Here is a 25,535-nt window from a genome sequence, read left to right on the forward strand (position 1 = left end):
AATATAGAAAACGACTTCTATATGTAGTACTAGTACATTTGTTTAAAATTTAAAAATGGCATAGTTAATTACAAAGTTTTTGTTTGCCTTCATTTGTAACTATGTCAAAATGAAAACTCATTTTCATGCCCTACATATATTTTTTTTTTAACATTTCGCTCGTCAGTTATCTATTGCTTATCCTTTTGTGATTTGAATTGTGAACCGCTCACAAAAAAAAAACGAACATTGAATTAACTTTAACTTATACAATTAGCCTTGCCTAACAAAAGCGAGGAAGCTAAATTTCAAAATGTCACGCATTAACTATGCTCTTGCCAGGATTCTTGTCTCTGCTAAGGCTTCTATTTTTCCTGGTAGTTATATATGTATTTACAAATTAAGGTGTTGCCCAAACTAAATATTTTTTTTTACATTTCTCGCTTTTTTTTGTTTTTCCCTCCAAATATCGTTAATTTAATTAATAAAAAGTCAGCTACTTTTACTATTGCCGCGTCTCAATGTTTGTTTTCCTTAATTTGCGCTTAAATTGTTACAATTTATGGTAGCGCTCGAAACACAAACTTCCCCTCGCTCCTTCACACTCAGTTAGGCATTTTTATGCCCTGTTGAAAATCAAGCGTCTGCTGTTGTTTCTTCACTTCATCTTGCATTTCTAATGCCATTTTCTTATACTTCTCAGCTTCTTTATCATTTTTTTCAATGCCATCGCCACGCGCATACATTTGGCTTAGATTTGCGCATGCGTACATATTGCGAAGCTCACAAGCTTTAAACGCGAATTCGAATGCCTTCTTCATATCCTTTTGTAGGATGAAGTCACTGTCTTTCGACGCCGCCTTTTTGTTAGTATCAGGTGTGCTAAGGTGCGTTGATATTTCCGCCTTCTTCTGTACACCGGATATATGCATGCCAGAGAGGTAGAAACAGGCGGTGGCATTATTCATGTCGCAACTCTTTGATAGGAACTCGATGCCCTAAAAAAGTGGAAGAAAATTAAAATCTTTAGTGGGAAATTAAGCGTACATGTATAATGTATATATTTGTAAAATAACATTTAAAATTAGCACTTGGTAATGATATGAAAGTAAATGAGCTTGAAGCGGGCTAATCGTTATCTTTAAATTCATGCATGTGAAGTTATGTTTCATAAGAGCAATAGTAATTTTTGCTAGCGCTGTACTTAGAGAAACATTCTCGAGGTCCACAGAGAACCCTCTTCGATAAGCGAAATGACATTCACATTAAGCCTGTTCCAGGTACTTCAAGAGTTTGTTTGATGGTAAAGGATTTTACAGGAAGCGGTTCCCGAACGCGACCTTACATACAATTTATCAATGGCGAAATCAGATTTTCTTGCAAATACTGGAGAGTCTAGAACATTCTTATTATTCGACCAAAGTTACAACCGCTTGACGTATGCGCAGTGTTATGTAACGAGTGTGGTGTTTTTCAAACAAAAAGAAGCCCTCTTCAAGAGCACTCAATTCGCACGGTCTACCAACCGTCCATTACACACCTTCGGCACATTCCGGTCGATCTCCTTATGCATGGAACGTGATACCAGCAGCAGTCCTGTATGTAAACAAGCATCTGGATCGTTTAGAATACAGCCTTTTTCGTAATATGTGTATGCGCTACGTGGATCACCCTTGCTGCCGCTTTTACCTTTACCCAAAAAGCTGTAGTTACCAAATTTGAAGCAGGACTTTGCATAGCCATAATCATCGCATGTGGATTTGTATACTTTAGCCGCCTTTTCAAAGTCTTTCTTAATGCCCTCCAAGTAGTCACCGAGCAAATGGCAAACTGCAATGTAAAAATTACTTTAAAACGCGCAAAAATATGTACATGCAATATGAGTGATTTATAAAAGCAGATTTTTTTTGCAAACGCTTGCGAAACAGGCGCCACGACAATGGGTAGGTTATGAACCGCCTGCTCCCCTTGCCAAGATGTGCGTACGTGTGAAGACAAGTGATTGCATAGGCGATTGTTGTCCACCGTTTTCTGCATGCAGCTCGTCATGTAAGTGCTTACCCTCAGGTTTCTTCTCTGAATAACAACCGAAACGATATTCGATGCCCAACTTCTCTATGTACTCCTTAACATCCGATTCCTTCTTCAGATCGTAAGCCATGATTTATTCTGGATTTCCACTTTTATCACTTTTAATTTCACAGGCGGCTGAAACAGTAGCAACAGTAGAAAATTGCCGAAAAAAAATAAGATTTGCGGAAAACTAGTAAAACGTCAAAATCACTAGAGGGACGGACAGTGTTGCTTGCCTTTAATTTCTGATTGGCCAACGTGAAAACGGGAAATTGGCCAGTTACATTTAAAAAAGCGAAAGCCATCAGATGAAATAAATAATTAAATGAGCAAACAAACTTTTAGTTTTCAGAGATACAAAAAATTGAAAAATTATTAGTTTAATTTCCGTATGAAATTAATAAGTAGCCCATGTTGCCTCACTTTGCAACGCTGCTAAACACCTTGCAAGCTCACATATAGATGTCGCTGAAACTGAAGGAAACTGCCTTTTACGGAGGTAGCTACTAGCCGTCATCGATTCGCCGTCAGTTAGCAAGTGGCGAAACGAACGAACTCAATGAGGTACAACCAAACTTGCTATCGTCTAACCGTGCTAGCTAACTTTGTTGTTGCTTTCACATGCAAAATTTTTCGTTAAGCGACCGGAACTCCAACATAGCGAGCGAGAAGTGGCGAATCGACGACGGCTACTGTCAAGTCACAGAAGCAGCGGAAATTGTGTGCTTGTTCCGTTGAAAATTATATCGGCCTGATAAACAGTGCAATAACAAATATGGACTCAGGGCAAGTGCGGGGGTCAATTCTTTCTGGTGAAAATAAATTTATTTGTTAAATGTTTACTCTGTGAAAAGCTTTCTTCGCAAAGTTTTGTGCCTTTGTAAAAGATAAGTTAGACCTTTTGCTGAAAACCATAATCTTATGATAAGGAAAATGGTCATCTTTTATTCACAATAACATAAAATGTGATGTTTACCTGTTGAGGTCTTAGAAGGAAATTATGCCACCCGAAGAGAATTAGTTAGATGCTAACCAGGAAAAATAGTGGTTGGTTGCTCATTGATTTTTAAGCCGTTCTTTGATCAAGCACAGGATAAGATAATCGATGGCAAGAAAACAATTGTTTCAGTACTCTTATGACATATACATACAATCTATATACATACTAATATATGTAGGACTGATCTCATTCGTTTTGGTCCTTGCAAAGTGTTGTCCTCCCAGGGATATTAATTTCGAGGCTCCTTTCACTGCTCACCCTCACAAGCAGGCTCATAGTCTGACGTGTTCTGCTGTCAGCTAATATCTCATACCAAGCAGGCTTCAAGGCGTTTGTGAAATAATTTTTGCAGAGTACTTTGGTCTGCTACATCGAGCACGTTCATAATTTAAGTGTCATTTAGTGGAAGTTGCGGCGCATTTAGTACACTTGCAGACGTTATTAAGGTTGGAAAAGAATATATGTATTAAATTACTGAAAGTGCATTATTTAAATAGGGCAGCAAAACATATTCTAATTTATTGAATTTCTCATTTATTTTTTTATTAATCAGCAATTTTTGCAACACATAAATGTCTAAATGTTTATTAGTATTATTTCACTACATGCAGTTATGCAACTAAATTTAAGTAATGATTTGATACATATGTATGTGTGTATACATGTGTGTATTAAAATGTTCTTATACATAGTTATTGTACGATTTAAAACACCTACGAGTGTTTTTGCTCTCTTTTTTTTTTAGTTAGTTAGTGGTTAAAAAGTACGAAAAGCAGAAATTATAGCTTAATTTGTAGCAAAGGTGGGTAGGGTATTAGGAGAAGATTAGGTGGTGTAGGGCATATACAAAAAAGACTAATAAAGGAAATGTGAGAAATAAATTGAACGAAATGTGTGTAAAAGATTACAATACATAAATTGATGGTATTTGTGACAAAGTATTTAAGCAGCATATATAAAGGTCTGATTATGGCAACCTAACTTAACGTTACTTAGAAAATCAAAATGAAACAGATTTCGACGTTGCTTGTAGTTAAGTTTGGCCTTTCCAAATATAAGCAACATCCATTTAAGAAAAATTTTAAGTGACGTTAAGTTTGTAGTTCAACTTAGTATAATGAAAATTAAGCTCAACAGAAAAAAATGCCTGCGATCAACTCAAGCCAAATTCAAAAAGGGACTACGATTTAATTATGCAAATTTCAGCGTTTTTGTACACTTGAGTGCATGCGAATGTTCACTGTTACCGTCAGTTTTCGCTTTTCCAAGTATATATCTGTTTTTATTTCTCCTAATTAGGAAACTTTATGACCCTTTAGGCTCTGTTCTTTATTCATTTTGAAATATTACTGTTTTCTATCGCATTTTTTCTCATTTTTCTTTAATCTTCGCTATAATTGCTTATTTCTTTTCAGTGGAAACTAACTATAACTTAATTATGTATCTGCAATAAACCCAAAAGCATTTTGGTTTTCGTATTTTTCAGGTTTTTCTTTATTGTATGTAGCTTTTTCCTTATTCTCGAATACAATTATTTATGTTTTTATTTCATTGAATTGCAACAACTCAAAAAGTAATAATGCCGTCTCACAAGATACTTGTATATTATACACGTCATAATATAATTTTATATGTATGCAGTTATATATGTATACAACTAATGCGCCGCTTCATAAGCAGGTGAAATTTACGTAATTTTTATTTTTTTATTTTAAAGTAATTTAATATCATACTTTTTATTGTTTAAATTGATCGTATGTTCTTATTAAAAGAAAGCCAAATTTTACTTAAATGTGTTTAGTTAAGTAAATTATTTTCAAATTTTTTTCTACTTAAATCATAAGTAGATTTTCCTCAGCTGTTGTTATTGCTATTTGTTTCTGATCGTTTTGTAGATGTTGTTTAGTTGTTGTTCCTACATACATACGCTGTACGCTTAAAAGTAATAATAATTAAGTTAAAATTAAAAGCGTTTCAAGTTGGTGCGGTTTAGTTTTTCTTGTTCTAGTTGTTGTAAGTTGCTTCTCTCTACTTGGGCTAGCTTGAAAATTGTTTCAGTTGTTGTTGCTGTTATTCGTGAATAACAATGAATATTTGTATTGTATTGCATTCAACTACTTAATCATGTTTCCTGCATCATTTACTAAAATTTGACGCTTCACTATTTACTTTTGTTTAATTTACTTTCCATAAAACTATTTCGCGTTTTAAGTTTAGTTTTTGGTTATTTTCCACTTTTCCGCATCTCGCCTCCCACTCAACTTCAACTCAGCTCTACCGCGCTTCTAAACCCTTTTACATTTACTTCTGCACCATTTTCATCAAGAGGTCGGTCGACAACGATTTGGGTCTCTCGATGGGCAGACCTAACGCACGATCCCAGATCAATGAAGCCAACACGCCGAGAGCGCGCGAAACGCCGAACAATACGGTGTAGTAGTTCATCTCCTTCATGCCGTAGTATTGGAGTAGCACACCAGAGTGAGCATCCACATTGGGCCAGGGGTTCTTGACCTTGCCGGTTTCGGTGAGGATTGGTGGCACGATCTTGTAGATCTTCGACACCAGTTGGAAGAGATCATCGTCGGGCAGGTGTTTGAGCGCGAACTCACGTTGGCAGGTGTAGCGTGGATCGGTCTTGCGGAGTACAGCGTGGCCATAGCCGGGCACAACCTAAAGGAAATAGCGTAAGTAGAAGTTCACATCGAAGCTAAAGTAAAGTTAACCTACCTGTCCTGACTTCAAGGTCTTCCAGACGTAGTCCTTCAATTCATCTTCCGATGGGTTGGCACCCAATTGCTTCTGTAATTTGCGTAGCCACACCAACACTTCCTGATTGGCCAAACCGTGCAATGGACCAGCCAAGCCGTTCATGCCAGCGGCGAAGGAGAGGTAGGGGTCACTCAAGGCGGAGCCAACCAAATGCACTGTGTGTGCAGACACGTTGCCACCCTCGTGATCGCTGTGGATGGTCAAGTAGAGACGCATCAATTCGGTGAATTTGGGATTGTCATAGCCCAACATCTTGACGAAGTTCGCTGACCAATCCTGACTGGAATCAACCGATTTAGAGCCTTTGCCGCCACGGTAAGTATTGCAATAGATGGTTGCGGCAACGACGGGCAGTTTAGCAATCAAATCCATGCTGTCCTCGTACACGTATTCCCAATACTTGGTCTTGTGCACGCCCTGCAATGAAAACGCAAAGAAAGGAGAGAGAGAGGAGTTGTGAGTATGCAATAATTCTAAACATCATATGCCCAACTTACCTCTGAGTAGGCCTTAGCAAATTTGCTGTCATGATTTAGCGCAGTGACGGCGCATGCCAATTGCGACATCGGATGCAAAGTGGTGGGCATGTTGTTCAACATCGTCACAACATGTTGTGGCAGTGCGGCGCGTTCGGCCCATTCCTTGGACAGTTGCTTAACTTGACCCTTAGTTGGTACATCACCAGTAAGCAACAACCAGAAGAGACCCTCAGGCAATGGTTCTTCGCCGCCATCGGCCTTGGGCAATACCTTTTGGCATTCAGGAATGGAGAGACCACGGAAACGAATACCTTCATCGGCGTCCAAAACAGAGGTTTCGCAAACGAGACCCTTAATGCCACGCATGCCACCGTACATCTGTGGTGAGAGAAAAGGGTAAAGTTAGAATACATATGAAGTTAACAAAAAATTAAGCTAAAATTGTAGTTTTTTTTTATTATTTTAGCACGTTTTAAATTAATATTCGAAAAACAAAAACTAACTACAAGGCCGGCAAAAAGTATTGGCACAGCTGCTTTTTTCCAATATATGCCACAATTTTTATTGTAATATTTTCCGCCATTTTTTTTTTTATAAAAATATGGTTCATTCTAAAACAAAAAAAAATAAATAAAAATATAATTTCCAAACTTTGTGCAAAACTCGAGAAATTTAGCAAATTTTCGTGCAAGTTTTCAACCTTTTAACCAGAAAAATTGCAAGTTCGGAGTTAGTCAAAAATCGCATTGCTTTTTGAGATTTTTTTTTTTGTTGAAAGTGCTTTGCACTTTTCCCATATAAAGTATTTTCGAAAATTTTTTTTTTGTATGGAAGACTGCGTGAAAAAAAATTGTCAAAAATCGATGGAAATTCGTAGCTACTTAGAGCTTCTACTTTATTGTAATAAAATTGATTGGGCTACAAATCTGCATACTCAAAAAAATTCTAAAAAATCTGTTTAAAAAGTTGAAAATTTGCTGAGTTTTGTACAAAGTTAAGAAATTTGTTTTTATGTTTTTTGTTGTAGAATGAACCATATTTTTATAAAAATGGGCGGAAAATATTACAATAAAAATTGTTGCATATATTGTAAAAAAGCAGCTGTGCCAACACTTTTTACCAGCAGTGTAAGTAAAGCACGAACTTAAGATCATCACCTGTCAGAACTAGAAATCACGCTGAAGATGGAGAAAAGCCGCAACCGGTGTGTCTCCATACCGACATTGACAAGGGATGATAGAAATTCGTTCTAAAGGGCCCGTTGCGGCAAAGCGTATGACTGACTGCTGAGTAGATTGTATGTTTTGTAAGTAACCTACTGATTTGTTCTTCGTTTTAAACCTCACGTCTTTTGCATACCTTGCCGCAGAGGGTGGAACAGAATCATTCTGAAGGGGCCATAAAATATATCACACTCCTACCCTCTCGAATGCATCAGCAATCAAAGAGAGGAACATTAGGCTGAAAACTCGGTATATTGCACAGAAATTGAAAAGTTATTTAAACTTTCTTTATGTGCTAATTTTAATAAATCCTTTTTTTGCTTGTAATAAAAATTTTGTGAAAATAAAGAGAAAAAAGCAACCTTCGACGCTTAATCATTATCTTATCAGTTCAATTCAAATTAACTTTCGGTAACTAACTGCGAATTGGCTTAATTTTAGGTACATTTAATTACTTTTTAAGTCCATTATGTAAAGTGACCACAAAAAAAAAAAATGCAATCACTCGACGCCTCCATAACTATTCTTTGTTTTCTTATACATATTTGTATTTGAATAAAACAAATTTAAAATTGCAAAACTTATTATGTATTTAGCTCAAATTCAAAGCTGAATATATGATTCTTTACTTAGCTTTGGCCATACAACATTATTCTCTGCTTTTGAGTTTGACCCTTTGACCTTGGCGCGCAACGCTAACAGCACAATTCATTTCAAATTGCACTGCTAATGTCTTGCAATCGATCCGTTGTATATAATGCATACAATGTGTAAATACATAAATGCATAGTCACACGACTAGACCACACCCACACTGCCTTTTTCTTAACCCTTTCAAGACCAAGGGAAACATGCTTTCTGTGCATAAGAAAATGGTTTCTGTTCTTTATAATGTGTCCCATTTTTATTTAATTATTTTTATCATACAATTTTGGAAATACAAATTAAATATTTTGATCAAAACTAAAGAAATTACCATGTATTATAAAAATATTAGTTTTTGAAGCAATACAAATTAAAGAAAGCAATAAATTTATGAAAAAATGACTGCTTGGAAAAAATTTAGGAAGAGATATTGAGACAAAAAATTAAAAAAAAATTCTTTTAAAACTTGCTTCTTTAAAACTTACGTTTTAGGAAAAAAATATTTTTTTTGTGAAATTTTTTTTCCTGAAAATTATCTTCATATTTGTATAGTATTTTATTTGGGAGAAAATTTATTAAAAAAAATATTTTTACAAAAAGCAGAAATAATTATAATTATCTAAACAGAAACAAATTTTAAGAAATTGAATGGATTTCCTTATTTTTTGAAATTTTTTTTTGTAGACCATAATGAAATTTTTTTCTGAAAATTATTTTTTTGTAAGAATATTTGCCAAGGAAAAAATGTATTTAAAGAAAACTATTTTTACCAAAATCCAACATATTTTTTTTTAAATTTTTAGTGCTCACAAAATTTTTTTTACAAAAAGCAGCAAGTTATCCAAACAGAAAAAAAATATTTAGGGGAAACAATTTTGTATGATAAAACAAGACAGAGTTTTAATTATAGGCTTACGATCTCGAAAGGGTTAAAGCAATTATATTTTGTGTGACCATTTGGCCATGGTCTTTCGTTTTTGCTTAAGCAGTTGAATACATTTTTTTGCTATTTTTTGTTCAACTTGAAAGCATTTTATTTATAGTATTTTTAAAAATTGTTTTCACTCAAGCGGTGACTTTGTGCTGTCTACATATACACATTTTGTATTACATAATATATGTACATAAGAATATATTTATATGTATGCATAGTATAAGTGGTATTGAAATGGCCAAATGCCAGCAAATAAATATATTATAGGTAACTTTGTATTTGTTGAGAATTTTGCGGCTGCTGTTTTTTGAAATATCCAACTGCTGCTTCTTATTGATTGCACAACAATTCTGATTGTGGTATAGGAATATTTTTATAGTATATCTTTAACATATTTGAGTGATAATTTGTACTTTTATAGGCAAATAGTAGTTGCAACAAATATTTTGTTAGGGGACTTTTTCGGCTAGCAATCAGCCATTTATGAAGAAAGACTCAAATAAAAAAACTTAATATATGTAGCACGTTTCTATAGGTAGTGGGACTAAGTAGAAAAAAATATTTCCTAGACTAATAGAATTTGTCTCGATACGGTTTGATTTTAACAATAGTTCCTATGTCCTTTGGCTCGGAGGTAAATAATTTGACAGAAAGTGGTTCAATAAACCAAGCAGTTGATGTGAGGTTTTTGTGAAAGCTTACTAACGTAATGCGCTGTAGGAAAATAGTCAAGAAATAGTCACCAGCCTGAAAAAAAATCGAACAAAATTTATTTCGCTTAAAAGTCTACAACATCATTAGAATATTTTAAGCTCTTCGACATTCCGAAATTCACAGTACTTCAGAAGTTACAGCAGTTAGAAGTCGGAGTGATGGACAGGCGCCGAAATGCGGTATATTTTTTCTCTGGCGTTTTCCTCCGATTTTTTTCTTTTTATACGCGATATCCTAACATCTACTGGACCATTTTGGCTGGCATTTTAACGACTAATTCTTTATAACATTATATCTAGCGCTTGTAGGAAGTTTTGATTCCATCTTCTGTTCTTAAGTTATGAATTTAAACAACAAAACTTGTTCATGAAAATTCATGTCGTTTGTTTCAAAACACTGGCATTTACACAAAAAAAAAATAGCTAATCCCTTCTTAACAATTTTTTTTTTTGTAATTTTCCGACTGTGCCCGATTTAGAAATCTTGTACACCTTTTTGAAAAGAGGGGGCTAATGGGTGATATACATATATCATTTTATCATTTTTTAAATATTTTTTATTTTTTTGAAGTTATTCCTTAATACACACGTACTCTATATATGTATATATAGAAGATAAACGGATTTTATAAAATTCATATCTGTGTCAGAAAAAAAAATTAGTATTTTATTCAATTTTTACTTTTTAGGTTAGCTTCAACACACAATTTTTGAGTTATTTAAAATAAAGCTGTACGGACACGCCCAGTTAAATATATTCCACTTCATAACACCCTGTATTTATATATGTGCATTCACACAAATTTTACCAGTTTATTAGCAAAAGAACAGTCTATTTTTTAAAGTTGAATCATAAATATATACATAAGTACATATGTAGAATTTATGAGCCTGTAGCATTTTTGTGAGTAGTAGAAACGTTTATTATTTTAGCAGTTACAAATAAGCAGCAAAAAAGATTAATTTATGGTAAATTTTTTCAATATCAGCAAAATGCTATAGCTTTAGCAGTCTGCGATATTTAAAAATATTATATTGGGAGTTAAATTTGAAGTGTAGAAAATTTATAAGTATTTTCCCAAAAAACCGTCTAAAAGGGCTTCACTAATGCTATTGCTATAATTGACCTTTAAATTTTTAATTCTACTTTTGCAGTGTTCAAAGTTTTAGTGTCTTTGCCACGATCGTTCATCATACCCTGTCACATTGGGTTAGGAGACAAATCGATTTCGGCGTTCTGCCATCTTCAGCGCCTTTTTTTTAATTTTTTCTAAGCTTAGTCATTTCTATGCACTCTGCTCCAATGAATTTCTTTTCATCGTGTTGCAATATTTAGTACTTATTTTCACTTACCATATCGATGGTGGTTTCACCCGTTTTGGTAGCACCATATTGCTTCCTGAAGTTCTTTACACGCTCCTGTTCGGCTGGAATTTTAGCAGCGAGCACATCACGCAAGCTCGAATCGGCCGAGATGAAACGAACCAAAAGCCCATTCAATTTCTATAATTGAGAAAAAGAAGAGATGTATCAAAATTATTAGATTAATGTAGTAGCAAAAAGAGATATGTAAAAATATTTATAGATATCTCCTGATTCAATATGTTTGAATACAAAAACCATGTTTTGCTGGAACTCGAATGAAAAGGGGGAAATATTACACTAATGTTTTTTTATTTGTTTTACTATGTTACAAAATCTATCGCTGACTAGCTGCGCGTCATTTGTTAATCGAATTGTTTTTTATAGCAAATTCTTATATACTATATATGTATGTAAGTATGTTGTACATTTTTACATACATATTAAGTACTATATATTAGATTATTTCAGCGGTCAACCCACTGTGCAAAAATTCTTGGCTCACGCTCATCGATTCACGTAATCCCCCCGCCGCATGTAATCTCAGCACAATGACAAAAAAAGCTATGTACATAAAATGCTACACTTGCATCGTTTGATGTCATTGTCATTGAATTGTACCCATCATTGTCGCTTCCAACCCCCTTGCCCTCTCGTCCAACGCCGTTAGCCCTAAAGTAAGCGTTAAAAACACGTCTAGCAGTCATAAAATTTTACAACTGATAAGCTGCTAAATAGCAAAATAAGTTGAACGACGGTTGCTGGATGAAATGATTTCTTATTTAAACTATACAAGGTGTCACAAAACATCTGCATTTCAATTTTGTGGGGTGTGGGGTGTGGGGAGTGGCATTTTTCTTTTTTTAACTTTAATATGCTATACTTAGGGGATATCACGCCAACTTAGTATATACGGCAAAGTAGAACTTTCTACATAAGATGCCTTTCGCCACTTAAATTCAAAAAATAAGTGCAGATTTTAGAAACACCCTGTATGTATTTATATCTGTAGAGATTGCTGTTTTTTTTTTAGAAGCACGTATGTATATAAAATTGATCTTCGCGACAAATTTCAATGTCAATATGCATACATAAATACAGACATATGTACATTCATATATTTACATACATACATATATACATATTTGTGCATTAACATTAGCTGATTACGTTTAATCAAAGAAAAAATTTTAAAACCAAATTGTATGTATGTATGTCAACTTAATAAGTATTGATTATACCATTATATAGTACATAAATAAGTCAGAATAACAAATTGATTTAGGAGCCATTTTTCCAAATTTCTTTTTACTACGGCTATTTAATTTGTTTAGCACTATTTCCCACACTTAGTAACTACTAGAAATCCTATTACTACTTTTAACTGCTAAATACTTTTAATTACTTTGTAATATTAAAATTAAAATTAAAATTTTTAGTACTAAGTACTATTTATGCAACTATTGCTATTAACTATTAAAACACTAATAGTTAAATTAAACTAGATTTAATAGTCTTTATTTCAGTACATACTATCATTTGTATTTTTCACACAAGGTTTTTCGTTTTTAGTAAAATTTTTGTCTACGAGTCTTTCGTCTACCATTCTTAAAATTATACTAATTGTAATAATTTTAATTTTAGTACTCGCTTTTCGATTTTAAATATAACTTTTTAAATTTTTAGAACAATGTCGTCACTACTTTTTAATAAGTAATTTTAGTACTATTCTTCATTTTTAGTGCTATTGCTCGTATTCACTATACTTCATTCCCGGTCCTATTCAATAATTTTAGTACCATCTTTTAGTTATGAGTGGTTCTCTTGATTTTTAGTACTATTATTTATTTTTAGTTCTGTATACTACTTCATTATTGATCCTTTTTTTAATTTTTAGCACTATAATTCGCATTCATTATGAGTTGTATTAATAATTTTTAGTATTATTCTTCCAACTACTTTTGTTACTAATTTATATACATACATTTAGTTTCTACGCCAATTTCTCTAACTTTTTATGTTCTCCATTTCTGCTACTTTTCTACTACAGTTCTACTATGTACATTTAGTAATATTGTATAAATTCTTAGTAACGTTGGTGTTTGAGTTAGATTCTGTGTTGAAGTGCAGTCAGCTTTAGGCTTCCAGAATGTTCCTGAGTCCTGTACGATCAATGATTGCAACTTCAACGTCATAACTTTGCAACAGCGATGCCTCCAAGAGGGTGTGACTTTGTTTCAACCGGACTCATGCGATGGTGATTACAAAACACAAATGATGTGTGCATATTAGTGCTGTTACTCAGATGAGTCACTTGGCGATCAAATGTCTTTAGGGCGCATTCAAACAGATTTAAGAACAAGAAAATACATATGTACACCCAAACTGGTATGATTAAGGTTAATCATCTCCTGACGAGTCACATTAGCCATCCGACATTGCTGTGTAATGCCAGGGAATCCCGATGAATAAATCATCGATTTCCATAAATTATTTTTTGTTTGTTTTCATTCTCACACAATACGAGTAACAATCGGAGAACGTTTAAACCGCCCATTGCAGTAATTGAATGTTTACCAAACATTTGATTGAGTCAAGTGCGACAGTACGCCCAGAGAGTGGCACTTGAGCGCTCGTTCAAAGCTATTTACAGCACGTTTTACCCCATCTCCCTACCACTTCGTTTCCCAGCCATGTACGAACCGATTTCAAGCATTCACATAACGTCGACGTACGATTATGCTGATAATGCAATCAGCGCGCAAGTTCATTGAAAATTTGAAATATGAATATGAATATGTAATGCGGCATTTGCACATATTTAGCTGTATCAAAAAAGAAAAAGAAAGAAAAATCGCTGAGTGGCGCAAAAAGTGGCGTGCACGAGGCTGTAGTAGCCAAACTCGGTTCAGAGCGCGGCTTAGCAAGTCAATGCTATTCGGAGAGTGATGATGCAGAGTGAGTGCCAGCAGCTGATGACGGCATCAATGCGCTGTGCTACGATCGTTAAGCGAAACAGTGGGCAGACAATTTATGAATTTGCATATGCCACGCGTGGAAAATTACGTATCTACGTAGCTATGTTTATACATTTGTATGTCGACATATGTACCTAGCATCTAATTGGTTTGCTGTCACAATTGTCACCAAGCGGCAGTGGGTTAACAAATTCGATTGACTGCTGAACTTGCGCTTAACTACAACTTGGGTGTCCCTGGCCGTGAGTGCAATGCGTTGTGTGTGTGGACTCTTACAACGACTTTAATAGATGGCATGCGTTTCATAACTGGTTAAGTTGACGCATGCAGCTAGTGTAGTGCGTCAAATGCGTCAAAAAAGGTAATAAATAAATAAGCGCGCGGCTGATATAATAAATAGAAAACGGAAACAACCGTGTAACAAATTAAACTAAAATCCGCTTAATTACTGCTCCCCTTAACTGCATAAATCACTTCAAAGCTTAATTTCAGTGATTTATTTACATATTTATTTATTTTTGAGACATTTTGTGAGCGATTTCCCTTTCACTTAAGTGCGCCAAAAAATATGCATGTGCATTAGAGTGATCCAAAAATGCATGTGAAAAAGTAAACTCGGAATTTTTATGCTCTCACCCCCAGGATTGTTCTATATCGAAAAAATATACCGCTATTTTTTATTTTGAAATCAAAAAATATTCAGATATCGCTCAAGGTGCTCAAAGTTTTCCATGTATTTTATATGGGACAAAATGCAGTGGGGGACCAATACAAAAACTGTAGTTTTAAAAAGTTTTGAGCGACCTTTAAATATTTTTTGATTTCAAAATTAAAAAGCAGGTGTATATTATTTTCAATATAGAATAATTGTAGGGGGTGAGAGCATTAAAATTCCAATTTTACTTTTTTTTTTGACCACCTTGCATACTTCTGCATACTACATTCATTTAATACATTAAAACATTTTTAAAAGATAATCCGCTTTACTGCTTTCTCTCCTTAAACTCCGAATATTGGCAGAAATTCAACTCTTTATTAGCCAATCGTTTATATATGCTAATCGCTTAAAGTTTTCCGTGCACAATTTAATACAGTGTAAATTTTACAGTAAAATATTGTAACACAAAATCCGCTTGGCTGCCACTCTTCTCAAGCGTACAACCCACCTACGTATTAAGCTTATTTTCAATAAGGAAAATGTTTTTTTTTAAGTCATGTATAATTTTTAAAAACATGAATTAATTTCCCGATTTTATTACCAGATTCGTTATTTCATAAAAAATGCATAAATACCGTAAATAATGTAATTAATTCCATTTACCAATAAAGCTAAACGAGCTTGCCTTGTTTCGTTGTTTGTTTTTTTATTGTAATTTACAAAGTATCATTTCAAAGCCATTAAATGCAGTGCGGAGAAAAGTAAACACAAAAGTAAGTTTACAAACTTCGTACCCAGCTTGCACACATGAACTTGAACTTTTGTAGAGGCATCGCGCGAACGATTGCGAATGCACTTAAGTAAAAACAATCGGAAGATAGTGCTATGAATGCACGCATTCCACAATTCAAATACAGGCAATTGAATAAATACGGGTTTTTTTTCACAAACACAGCCAATGGTTACTGTTGATCGCACTGATCAAGTAAGTGAATGGCTTGAAATGTTCGTGCTGAAGTTTTGAACGTGTAAGCGCACATTGCATGCGGCTTAAGTTCAATTCGTTTTTATGAAAAGTCTCAGACGATTAAGTTACTTGTTTTTGTTTCTTCTCTTTCCATTTGCTAGTAATGAAATGATTGACAAATTGAACATGCGATTTTAATTGAAATTTAAAAATAAGTATTTTCAAATGCACGAAGAGGCGCAGTAAGCCGAGAGAAAAAAGTAAATAAGAGGCATGCCAGCAGTTTCTAAAATGAGATTAGAATTTTATAAATAGCCCATGGCATATGCCGTTAGGAACATACTTTCCATTTATGTATGTAGTTTGAATTTCAAATTCATTTTAATTAATAACTAACATTTTTCAAACGTGGTAACACCTTATAATAGATATACTAAGCAGGTCATCAGATCTGCAACGTTCGTTCGACTTTCAAAAATGAGGTGTCAAAATAAAGCGCTTGGCCTGTAGATTTGCAAACCGGTTTTATTTTTTTGAAGAGTTGCCACCTGTTTAAAAATTTAATTGAAATTATTTTATAATCAACGCCAACAGATCCGCGCCGTTCGTTCGGGTTTTACATTCATATTTTTAAAAAAGTTAAATCAATTTTTACAACATGGGTATGAGTCGAAATGGTTTTGTAAGGGCCTTATTTTTTAACTCTATGCAGGAGGGTTGCCACCTGCTTATAAAATCAAATTCAACTTGAATTAAGGCAATCAGGTAATTTAAATATGCATCACATTATGGGTGCCAGGCGAAAGAGTTTGAGAAGGATTTAGTTTAAGTACAATTTGAAGAGGGTTGCCGCCTGTTTAAAAAGTCGAATTTAAATTAAAGTGAAATTCGAAATATTTAATAAGTTAAATGAATTTTTTAAAGATAAGTTTCAATGGAAATAGGTTTGTAAAGACTTTATTTCTGAACAATATTTAGGATGGTTGCCACGTGTTCAAAAAATCGAATTTAACTTAATCAGTTAATTGAAATATTTATCATAACGCCAGGCGAAAGAGATTGAAGAGCTTTTTAATTTGAAATTACTTTTGAAGTCGAATTTGGTTAACTGTTGCATAAGTTATGCGAAATACTATAATATGGGTGTCAAACGAAAGATATTTTGTAGGTCTTTAAAGAGGGTTGCCAGCTGCTTAAAAGGATAAATTCAAATTATTTAAAATGTTAAATGAATTATTAAAAGATGAGTATCAATCGAAATGGGATTGAAAATACTTTATTTCTGAAATATATTTAGGAGGGTTGCCACGTTTTTGGAAAAATGAAATTCAATATAATTAATTATTTATGTATGATACCATAGGATAATGTGAAATTTGTTGGAATGCCAAACCGACACCATTCGAGGCCTCTCTTAACTTAGAGGGGGCGTCGACGGACTATGATTAAATTAGACACATGGATTAGATGTCTGTCTATCTAACATTTAGAATAGTTCTTAGGGTTTTGAAGTGGGTTGCCACCGGCTTAAAAAGTTAAATTCAGTTCAGTTTTTGGCTTTTTAACGCTATGTGGGTTTACTAGTAAACATTTATGTACATACATACATATATATTTTTTTGAAATATCTTTAGCAGTTATAGTGCATTGAAAAAATCGTTTGTGGAGAGTATGTAAGTACTCTAAGAGTACAATTGCGTAGCTGGAGCTCTAACCTATTTATAAGCCTTTATCTCTTAAAAATGTCTACTTACTGCACACGTACGTGCATTTCAACCGACGTACATTTGAATTACATTGCTCTGTAATTGCTAGGCATTTGATACTTTGACTACAAAGCTTATTTTTGGTTTTGCTAATTACACGCTCTAATGGAGCTATTAAGGAAAACCGCATTGAGTATCGGATACACATCGGTGCGTACACTCAGCAAGAAAGATCCTATTGCACACAAATACCTGCATTTTAATATTTGCAAAATCTACAGTGCGGAGATTCACCCATCTGCTATGGGACTAGTAAAAAAATGAACGCAAAGCGGTTAAGTGAACATGTTGAAGCAGAGTGGTTAGAGTTCCCACAACTGTCGGGTCTACGCTACCAGAATAACTTAACACTATGTCAAATTTAATGGCATTTGTCGTCAAAGCGGGCTATAGATGGATTTAGATCAGAATGGTTCTTCAGACGCGAACATATGCTGTTAAATCGATTATCCGTCTGTTTTTGGCCTATTTTATAATCAGTAAATCGAAAATTTTATTTTGTTGTCAAAATATGAGGTGGTGAAAAGCAGCCTTAAGATTAGTCTCCGGCCAAGAGTTGCCACCTTAGCAGTATGGGTAACGAATGAATGAGAAAATTCAGTTGAATAGTAAAAGGTTAAATTTTTTGGTTTAAAAGAACTTATAAGTATTGAAAATCTCTTTTTAATATCCTTGAATATTTCCGATCCTTATTTTTGAAAAAAAAAAAAATTATATTATAATAAAAATCACAAGATTAAATTTTTTTAATCATAAAGGATTTAAAACAATCAATAAAATGCATTCCTCATTATAATAGTTAAAAATTTTCAAAAAATAATAGACATTACGATTTTTTTTATCGAAAAAATAAAAATTTAACGGTTGTCGATTATATTTGAAAATTTTTTCGTTTTTGTCGCACGGTGTTATCGATTTTGTTTACAAAACTTCACATTTAACTAAACAAAAATAGTCAATTAAACGTTTGTGTCACCTGAGCACCGACAAAAGCACTCATCTTACAATAGCTAGCCGCCTGGAACTGTTACGTAGTACATAGATACTATTAACTCACATACAGGTGAATGTATACATACATATGTACATCCATGTCCATAAATTTTTGCGAATATAAACAGGCTTCAATGTCTGTCTTAAAACTTTCAAATACTACTTTCCGCATTGACGCCTCAAACGCAGCTTAATAAATACATTTACAAACGCACGCTAAACAACGTCTACTAATACCTCCGCACTCGTCACGCCACGATCACTGGCTTGCACTAATAAAACAAGGTAATAAAACAAAGTCTGACTGATCTTTGACGAACGAAAAGTGTCATGATTAGGCACATATGTAAATATGTATGTACATTAGGCCGTATCGCCGAACAAGCAAACAAAAAAATTTGCTGTACACCCACCCCTCAGTCTAAGGGCCAGTTTTTTAGTGCACGGCCGTGGTTTAAACCCGACATGGTTGGTTTAAACTAAGATCAGCCAATCAAATGTCAGCCAGCTGTTCAATTTAAACTCAGTTTAACCATATAATACCAAATGTGCAACTTTGTGCAAAAACTATAAAAATTAATTCTGCAATGTTTCGCCAAAATTTCAAAGTTTTTAATTAGAATCTTTAGAAAAAACTTTGGTTTGCAGTTTTATAACTCATTAAAATTGAGTATAATAAAGTGCGTGTGGAAAGTGCTGCTCATTTGGCTCATTTAGTGGTAAATTAAAATTGCACTAAAATTTAACGAATTTTTTTTGAACAAATTTTACGGGGTAAAAATCTCGAGAAAATTCTCCTGCAAATTTGTGGAAGTGTGTGGAAAAACTTTGCTAAATTATTTTCTGTCCCGTATTCGGCTCTCATAAATATGGTCACCGTATAGATAATGCAAATACAAAAAAATGTTTTTTGGCCGAAGCTAGGGGTCACTTCTTACTATCTTCGGTGATACTTCGGTGATTTGGCAAAGCAATTTTTTTAATATGTAGTTCTACTAAAATTTGTTTAAATAGCTCTACTTCCTTAGCAAAAGCTTACTAATTTTTGGTGAGCTTTAATAAGAACTGAGATCTGGTAGGTAAGTACTAGAGCGGGGTACTTGAAATCAATGAACTTTTGGAACAAAAAAATATCGATATATCAGACTTTAAGATCCAACTGTAAATATAGAAGATATGACGAATTATGTAAGCAAATAACACAACCGACAGAAATGCTCATATAAAAATTTAGATGTACCATTAATTGCAATTGTCTTGCAAAAATACCTTGGACTTAAAAGTGCATGGCGAAGTTTTTTCTGGTACAGTCTAATATACATATGTATACATATGTATGTATGTATATACATACAATCATCTGATTGGAACTTAAAGCTACCGACTGCATAAAAGCGCATCACGAGTATTTTGTGCTCTTCGCTGTCCATATTTGTATTTCATACGACATTCACCAGTTGCTTGCCATTTTTCAGCCTTTTTATGGTAATTTATGCTATTACAAAATACATATTTGCGGAAATGCATAAAAGAGACTGGCGAATTCATTTGCTGCCGCTAGCTATTTATTGTAATAAAAGTGTTGATTATTGAAAGTGCCTGATTCGGGAAAATTTTCATTCTACTTGCATTTATGCAAATTTCATGCAATTGTCGGTGGCTTGCACTTATACATAAGAGTTGTTGGGGATTTGTAAGAAGGCTTTCTTAAATTTTGCTTCTATTTTTTTTTAAGCCACCAAGTTGAGGCATTCAGCAGGCTGTTATTCGTGTGATTGTCGTATAGTTATGATAAGCACTATATATTCTATATTGGGCGATTAGAAGCGCACAAGTTAATGTTGCTAATGCACTCCATGCGCAAAGACCTTGAAATGTGCAAATTGAATTTATTTAACGACAACTGATAAGCTCAATTAACACCAAGGTGAAGTTCATAAGAAAGAAATAAATGCGTGGCAAAAATCATAATTCAAAATTAAATTCTTAAATAAGTAGTTGTCTTATCGTGTAAATTTATATCAGATAATGCGAAAGAAAACATAAAAAAAGTGAAGTATATGTATGTATGTATGTAAGAATACAGACACGCAGGTACATTAGAAAGATTTGTGTATTTATTTTTATATACATACATACTAGAGATAGGCACGGGACAAAAATTTCAATCCCGATCCCACCCATCCCGAAAATCAAATTTTTAAGTCCCAAAGTTTTTCACAATTGCACCGCTGATCTCGTGGATCCCGAAATCTGTCACAAAGTTTAATTCGCATGTCTTTAAAATTAATTTTAAATAATAAAAAATCTGACATTTTCCGATTATTAATTTTTTTCCTTTGTTGTTCGTTTTCGTGTCAATTTCATAAAACGTATTTAAGGAAGATTTTCGGAATTTGCGGAGATTGCGGGTTTTATTGGGAGTATCGGGAAAGGATTTTGGTCCCGTCCTGCCCGCAAAATTTTTAAAGACCTTCCTGATACCGCCCATCCCGGCGACTTTGAAATCAGTACCATGGGTCCCGCGGGTCCCGATATCCCGCGCTCATCTCTAATACAAATATACTACATACATATGTATGTATGTATGCATGCACCAACATCGGAATCTGAAGTGTAAACAGTGAAACAGAATTTTCGCTAAAATGCAATAAATCAGTTTTACGTTTGTGTATAATATTCATTATCATCATCATGTGACATGGAAATCTACAACAAAGTACTCTAGACATAGCATTGTATGCAAAATGTTTACTTACTTTTGTCGGTGAGTGTGTATGGGAAAGTAACCCAGCTAAAAACTCTTTTACGCCAGAAGTGGATAGGTATGGAATCAGGAAAAAGTTATCAAACGCTTGCACACTTAATTCTACAGAGCATTTAGATGCATTTCTACATATTTTTTTTTTGTTGTTTTTAGAACTTGATATGTTTTCCTCTCTGCCTTACGAGCAAATGAAATAAAGAAGTGAAGCAATAGTTACTCATTCTAAGGTTAGGACTTAGCATCAATTGCCTTTAGAAACGCTACCGAAATTTTTGCTGGGACGGTAAGAAAATTCACAGCTTAATGTTAATTAGTTTACAGTTTAAGATTGTATATACATATGTACTTATGTACATACATATGTATGACGAGGTTCGAAAACTCGGGCAACGGAATTTTTTTATTTTTTAGTTAAATTTTGTTATTAATTTAATTTATATCCTCATTAATTTCAGTTCTTAAGGAAAATCACAAGAAATATTTTTAATTTTTTTTTGTTGGTTGAAAAGGTACTTTGCTTTTGCTGTGCATTTTCGTGAAGAAATAAATATTCTAGCAATGTTTCTTCAGAGTTGCAAGCTGACTTAAGAAATTTTTATAGAGAAAAGTTCTTTTCCATTTTACATGAATTTTTCGTTTTTTTTTTAGAACTGCAAACAGCCCCTTAAAAAGAAAAACTTTTTTCAATTTCATTGAATTTTTATACAAATAATTAAAATTATGTAAAGTAGTCGTTCGAAAGGCAGAACAGAGTTTTTAAGATAGTTGGCAGAAAGACTTTTGTTATTTGCAAGTTTGGTGAGTGAAAAGAGTTGCCAGAACTGCCCGGTTAGATTACGATAAAAAAGTGTGGCTAAGTATGTTCAAAACCAAATTCGATAAACCTAATATATATCGAGAAATTTATCGAAAATTGTATGCGTATTTCTATTGGTACAAATATCGATAAATATTATTGGTAGAAATATCGATTAATATTATATAAAGAACATACATCGATGTAATTTTATGATAACTGTTATGCTTATCGATAAATATTTTAACGTATTAGTAAAAAAAAAATTCATACATATGTGTATCGATAAGTTTTTCGATAATTACATTGTATATCGATAAAAAAGTGATTCATTCATTAAAAACTGCCTAAACCACATACTTTTAAAAGCTTATTTGATACAATTGCGATATGAATTTTCAAAAATATCGATAATAATTAAAAATGCAAGTAAGCCTGTTTCATATTAAATCCTCATGAGCGCCAAGCATATTTACAATTTTCGCAAGCAATATTGGAAGTTAAGGACTAAGAAATAAAGTAATGGCCTTATTCATAAAAAATAAAGTAGCTTTATAAAAGGTTTTGTAAATTGAAAAATCAATGAAAACATCAATTTATAAAACTCTTTAAACCTACTTTATTTTTTATGAATAACGCCATAAATCTTTTGCGAAAAATTAAAATTACGAATTGTGATAAAAAAAAATTTACAAGCGATAAAGTAGATTCGTTATGAAGTAAAAATATTCTTACCCAAAACACGGAAACGAAAAATAACTTAAAATTCAAGGCCGAATTCAATGTCCTGCAAAAGCTATCGATCGATAACTCAGTGAAGTGTTCAGCGACTTTGAAAACTTTACTCGTAACGAGCGCACGGTGCAAGCCTTCGCGATCACTTCCATTTTACAGGTTTTTTTTTGGATTGAAAATATTTATTGTGCACTGAAATAATTTGGTAATCAACTTCAAGCAATTTTACATATTCATTGAGCACACAAAAGCTATAATTGCATTCAAAATAACAGGGGAGTAAAAATATGAAAAAAACACCATACTAACTGTAACAAACTAACAAACGAAAGAGCGATAACTAAATGCACTTAGTACATACATATACAGATTCATATGTGGGGCGTTCCATACCAAAATGGACGGGATTCACACTTCATGTGCGAGGAAAAAATTTGAAAAAAATCACACATACACACATCGAAATTCTCTACGAAAATAAATATTTTTTAATTTTTTTTTCTTGAAAAATTTTCCACATACAAATTAAAAAAAAAAACTTTTGAAAATATGCCATCTCAAAAAAGATTGAACAAAAATCACAATGGTAGCTCTGAGTATTGCGCAATATTTAAGTATAGTATTATGGGGCGCACTCTACAATAAATGAAAGTGGAATGAGTACATTACAAATTAACGAATTTTTTTATTTTTTTTTTAGATTTTTTTTGAGTATGCAGTTTTGTAGCCCATTACATTTTAGTATACAAAGTGCTAGTTTTAAGCGATTGCAAAACTGGCCATAATTTTTAAAAATGTATTAATCAAGCTCAAATTTGATATTTATTTATTATTTATGTTTATGCATCAACCCTAAAAATTTGAAACAAATCAAACACATGGAGTGTGAACCCCGTCCATTTTGGTATGGAACGCCCCACGTACATGTTTGTATGTACATATATGTGTATGTATGTAGTTTATCTTGTCTACAAACGATCGTCACATGAATAATGCCACAAATTCTAAAGTAATTTGAAAACAAATGAGATCTATTATTAGATTGCACCTGGCTTTTTTTTTTGTGAAAAACAAATAACACGCAAATGGCGGAAAATTTGAAAAGAAAAATTTAAGTGCAACAGCTAAACAAATAGTGAATTAGTGACACAGTGCACCGAAGCGGCAACTAAATGCTGGCCACAAATCCTCAAACTGTAAAGGACCAGCAAGTCAGCTAATCAGCTGACAAAACTACAGAAGATATGTGCCTACAGATGTACATACATACATATGTACATGTGTATGTATGTTTGTACAGTAGCTAAATGCTGAGATTTTTTCGGCGTATTGACGTCATTGAAAGCTTTTTTGCACGCGCTAATAGTTTTATCTTATCGCAGTTAAATTAACTCTAATTTAACTATAACACCGCTTGCTGACTTGCAGTTCGTAAGGGGCATTTATTTCTTAATATTCTTGCTGCAATAGTAACTTTATGACGTTTCACTCGAATGCATTTCGAGCTTGCTGGTATTCGTATTAGGTTTTTTATAGTTTCGAGTGCCGTGTCAGTTGACAGCTGCTTCACACAAGGCTATGCGCGACAGATGTGCTAGAGTGCGAGCCGATAATTTGTGTGTTTAGTGGCAGTTAAAATTTACTTTCATACGATTTTAAATGAGCTTTAAAATTCAGCAGCTTGTTTTAGAATGCATCTAGCGTAGCTAAAGTACTTACATATTTTTGAGTTTTAGCAAATTGATAGTTGCAATTGCTTTTGCGTGCAAACGGCGAGTTACATAAGACGCAAGAATAATAAAGTGATGCACACGACATGTGTGACAAAATAATTGTAGGTTATGAATTATGGTATTATAACACTGCACTGGATGCTTTTATCATATGAAATGTCATGAGAGAGTAAAATAGGTATAAATCAAAGAATTAAATATTTGATAAAAAAAAAAATTGAGTAGGAAAATATGTACATAAGATAACATACAATTTTTAATATAACATAAAATAAGTTAACTTAACTCAACATGAAATGAGATAACATAAACTTATATTACTTTAATTAATTGTTTTATTAAATTAAATTAAAATTGCAATTTTGGTAATACAAATAAAAATAACAAATATATCAAAAAATTAAGAAAATTAAAACAGAAAAAAATTTTAAAATAAAATTTATATTATTTAACATACTTTCATTTTTAAAATAAATTTTATTTTATAGAAAATTATGTTGTTGACATTTTGTTGTATTTCTGCTATTTTAAATTTTTTATATATTTTTTATTTTTATTAAAAAAAAATATTTTTTTTTTTTAATTTAAATATTTTATTATTGGGGCATTCCATTGTCACTGCTGGCACATTCATAATGTGATTAACTGTGAATTAAAACTATCTCGTCGGAACTTATAGTAAAATATGTATATATGTATATATATTAACCTGAAAATTCATATCCATAAGGTTTTACATTCGCTGAACCCGAATCCGAGTTCCGTTAACCTCCATAATGTCAGCTTCCAGGTCATTTGAAGGTCAAACAGGACATAAAATTTTTCAATAAAAATTAAAAAAAAGTGTTTTTTTTTGTCACTGAAACCGAGTATGGAGGTCCCTTGGTTCCTCAAGGTCATCTGAAGGTCATGCCAAGGTTTATTCAATGAATTTTTCCCTACTTGACCTTCAAATGACCACG

At 33.1% G+C, this 25,535-nt stretch overlaps 2 protein-coding genes across 2 annotated transcripts in view; both read right to left on the reverse strand.

Moving 5' to 3' along the window:
• Positions 1 to 190: 190 nt before the first annotated feature.
• Positions 191 to 2,286, reverse strand: LOC118748717 (cytochrome c oxidase assembly factor 7 homolog). The gene is made up of 3 exons (XM_036483364.1): positions 2,041 to 2,286; positions 1,520 to 1,809; positions 191 to 977 (listed from the first exon to the last, which is right to left on the reverse strand). The coding sequence occupies exons 1-3, from the start codon at positions 2,138 to 2,140 to the stop codon at positions 585 to 587; spliced, it is 783 nt and encodes a 260-aa protein (XP_036339257.1). The 5' UTR covers positions 2,141 to 2,286; the 3' UTR covers positions 191 to 584.
• A 1,811-nt stretch (positions 2,287 to 4,097) lies between these two features.
• The window catches only part of LOC118748718 (probable citrate synthase, mitochondrial), a 32,787-nt gene continuing 11,349 nt past the window's right edge, over positions 4,098 to 25,535 (reverse strand). The window contains exons 3-6 of the mRNA XM_036483365.1: positions 11,172 to 11,321; positions 6,322 to 6,681; positions 5,783 to 6,241; positions 4,098 to 5,725 (exon numbers count right to left, since the gene is read on the reverse strand). Coding sequence (XP_036339258.1) covers positions 5,354 to 5,725; positions 5,783 to 6,241; positions 6,322 to 6,681; positions 11,172 to 11,321 — 1,341 coding nt within the window. The 3' untranslated portion in view covers positions 4,098 to 5,353. The remainder of the gene's footprint in view (positions 5,726 to 5,782; positions 6,242 to 6,321; positions 6,682 to 11,171; positions 11,322 to 25,535) is intronic.

This window comes from Rhagoletis pomonella, unplaced genomic scaffold, assembly GCF_013731165.1.
Source record: "Rhagoletis pomonella isolate Grant_MI unplaced genomic scaffold, Rhpom_1.0 Rhpom_scaffold_00013, whole genome shotgun sequence".
In the NCBI taxonomy this organism is placed as follows: Eukaryota; Metazoa; Arthropoda; class Insecta; order Diptera; family Tephritidae; genus Rhagoletis; species Rhagoletis pomonella.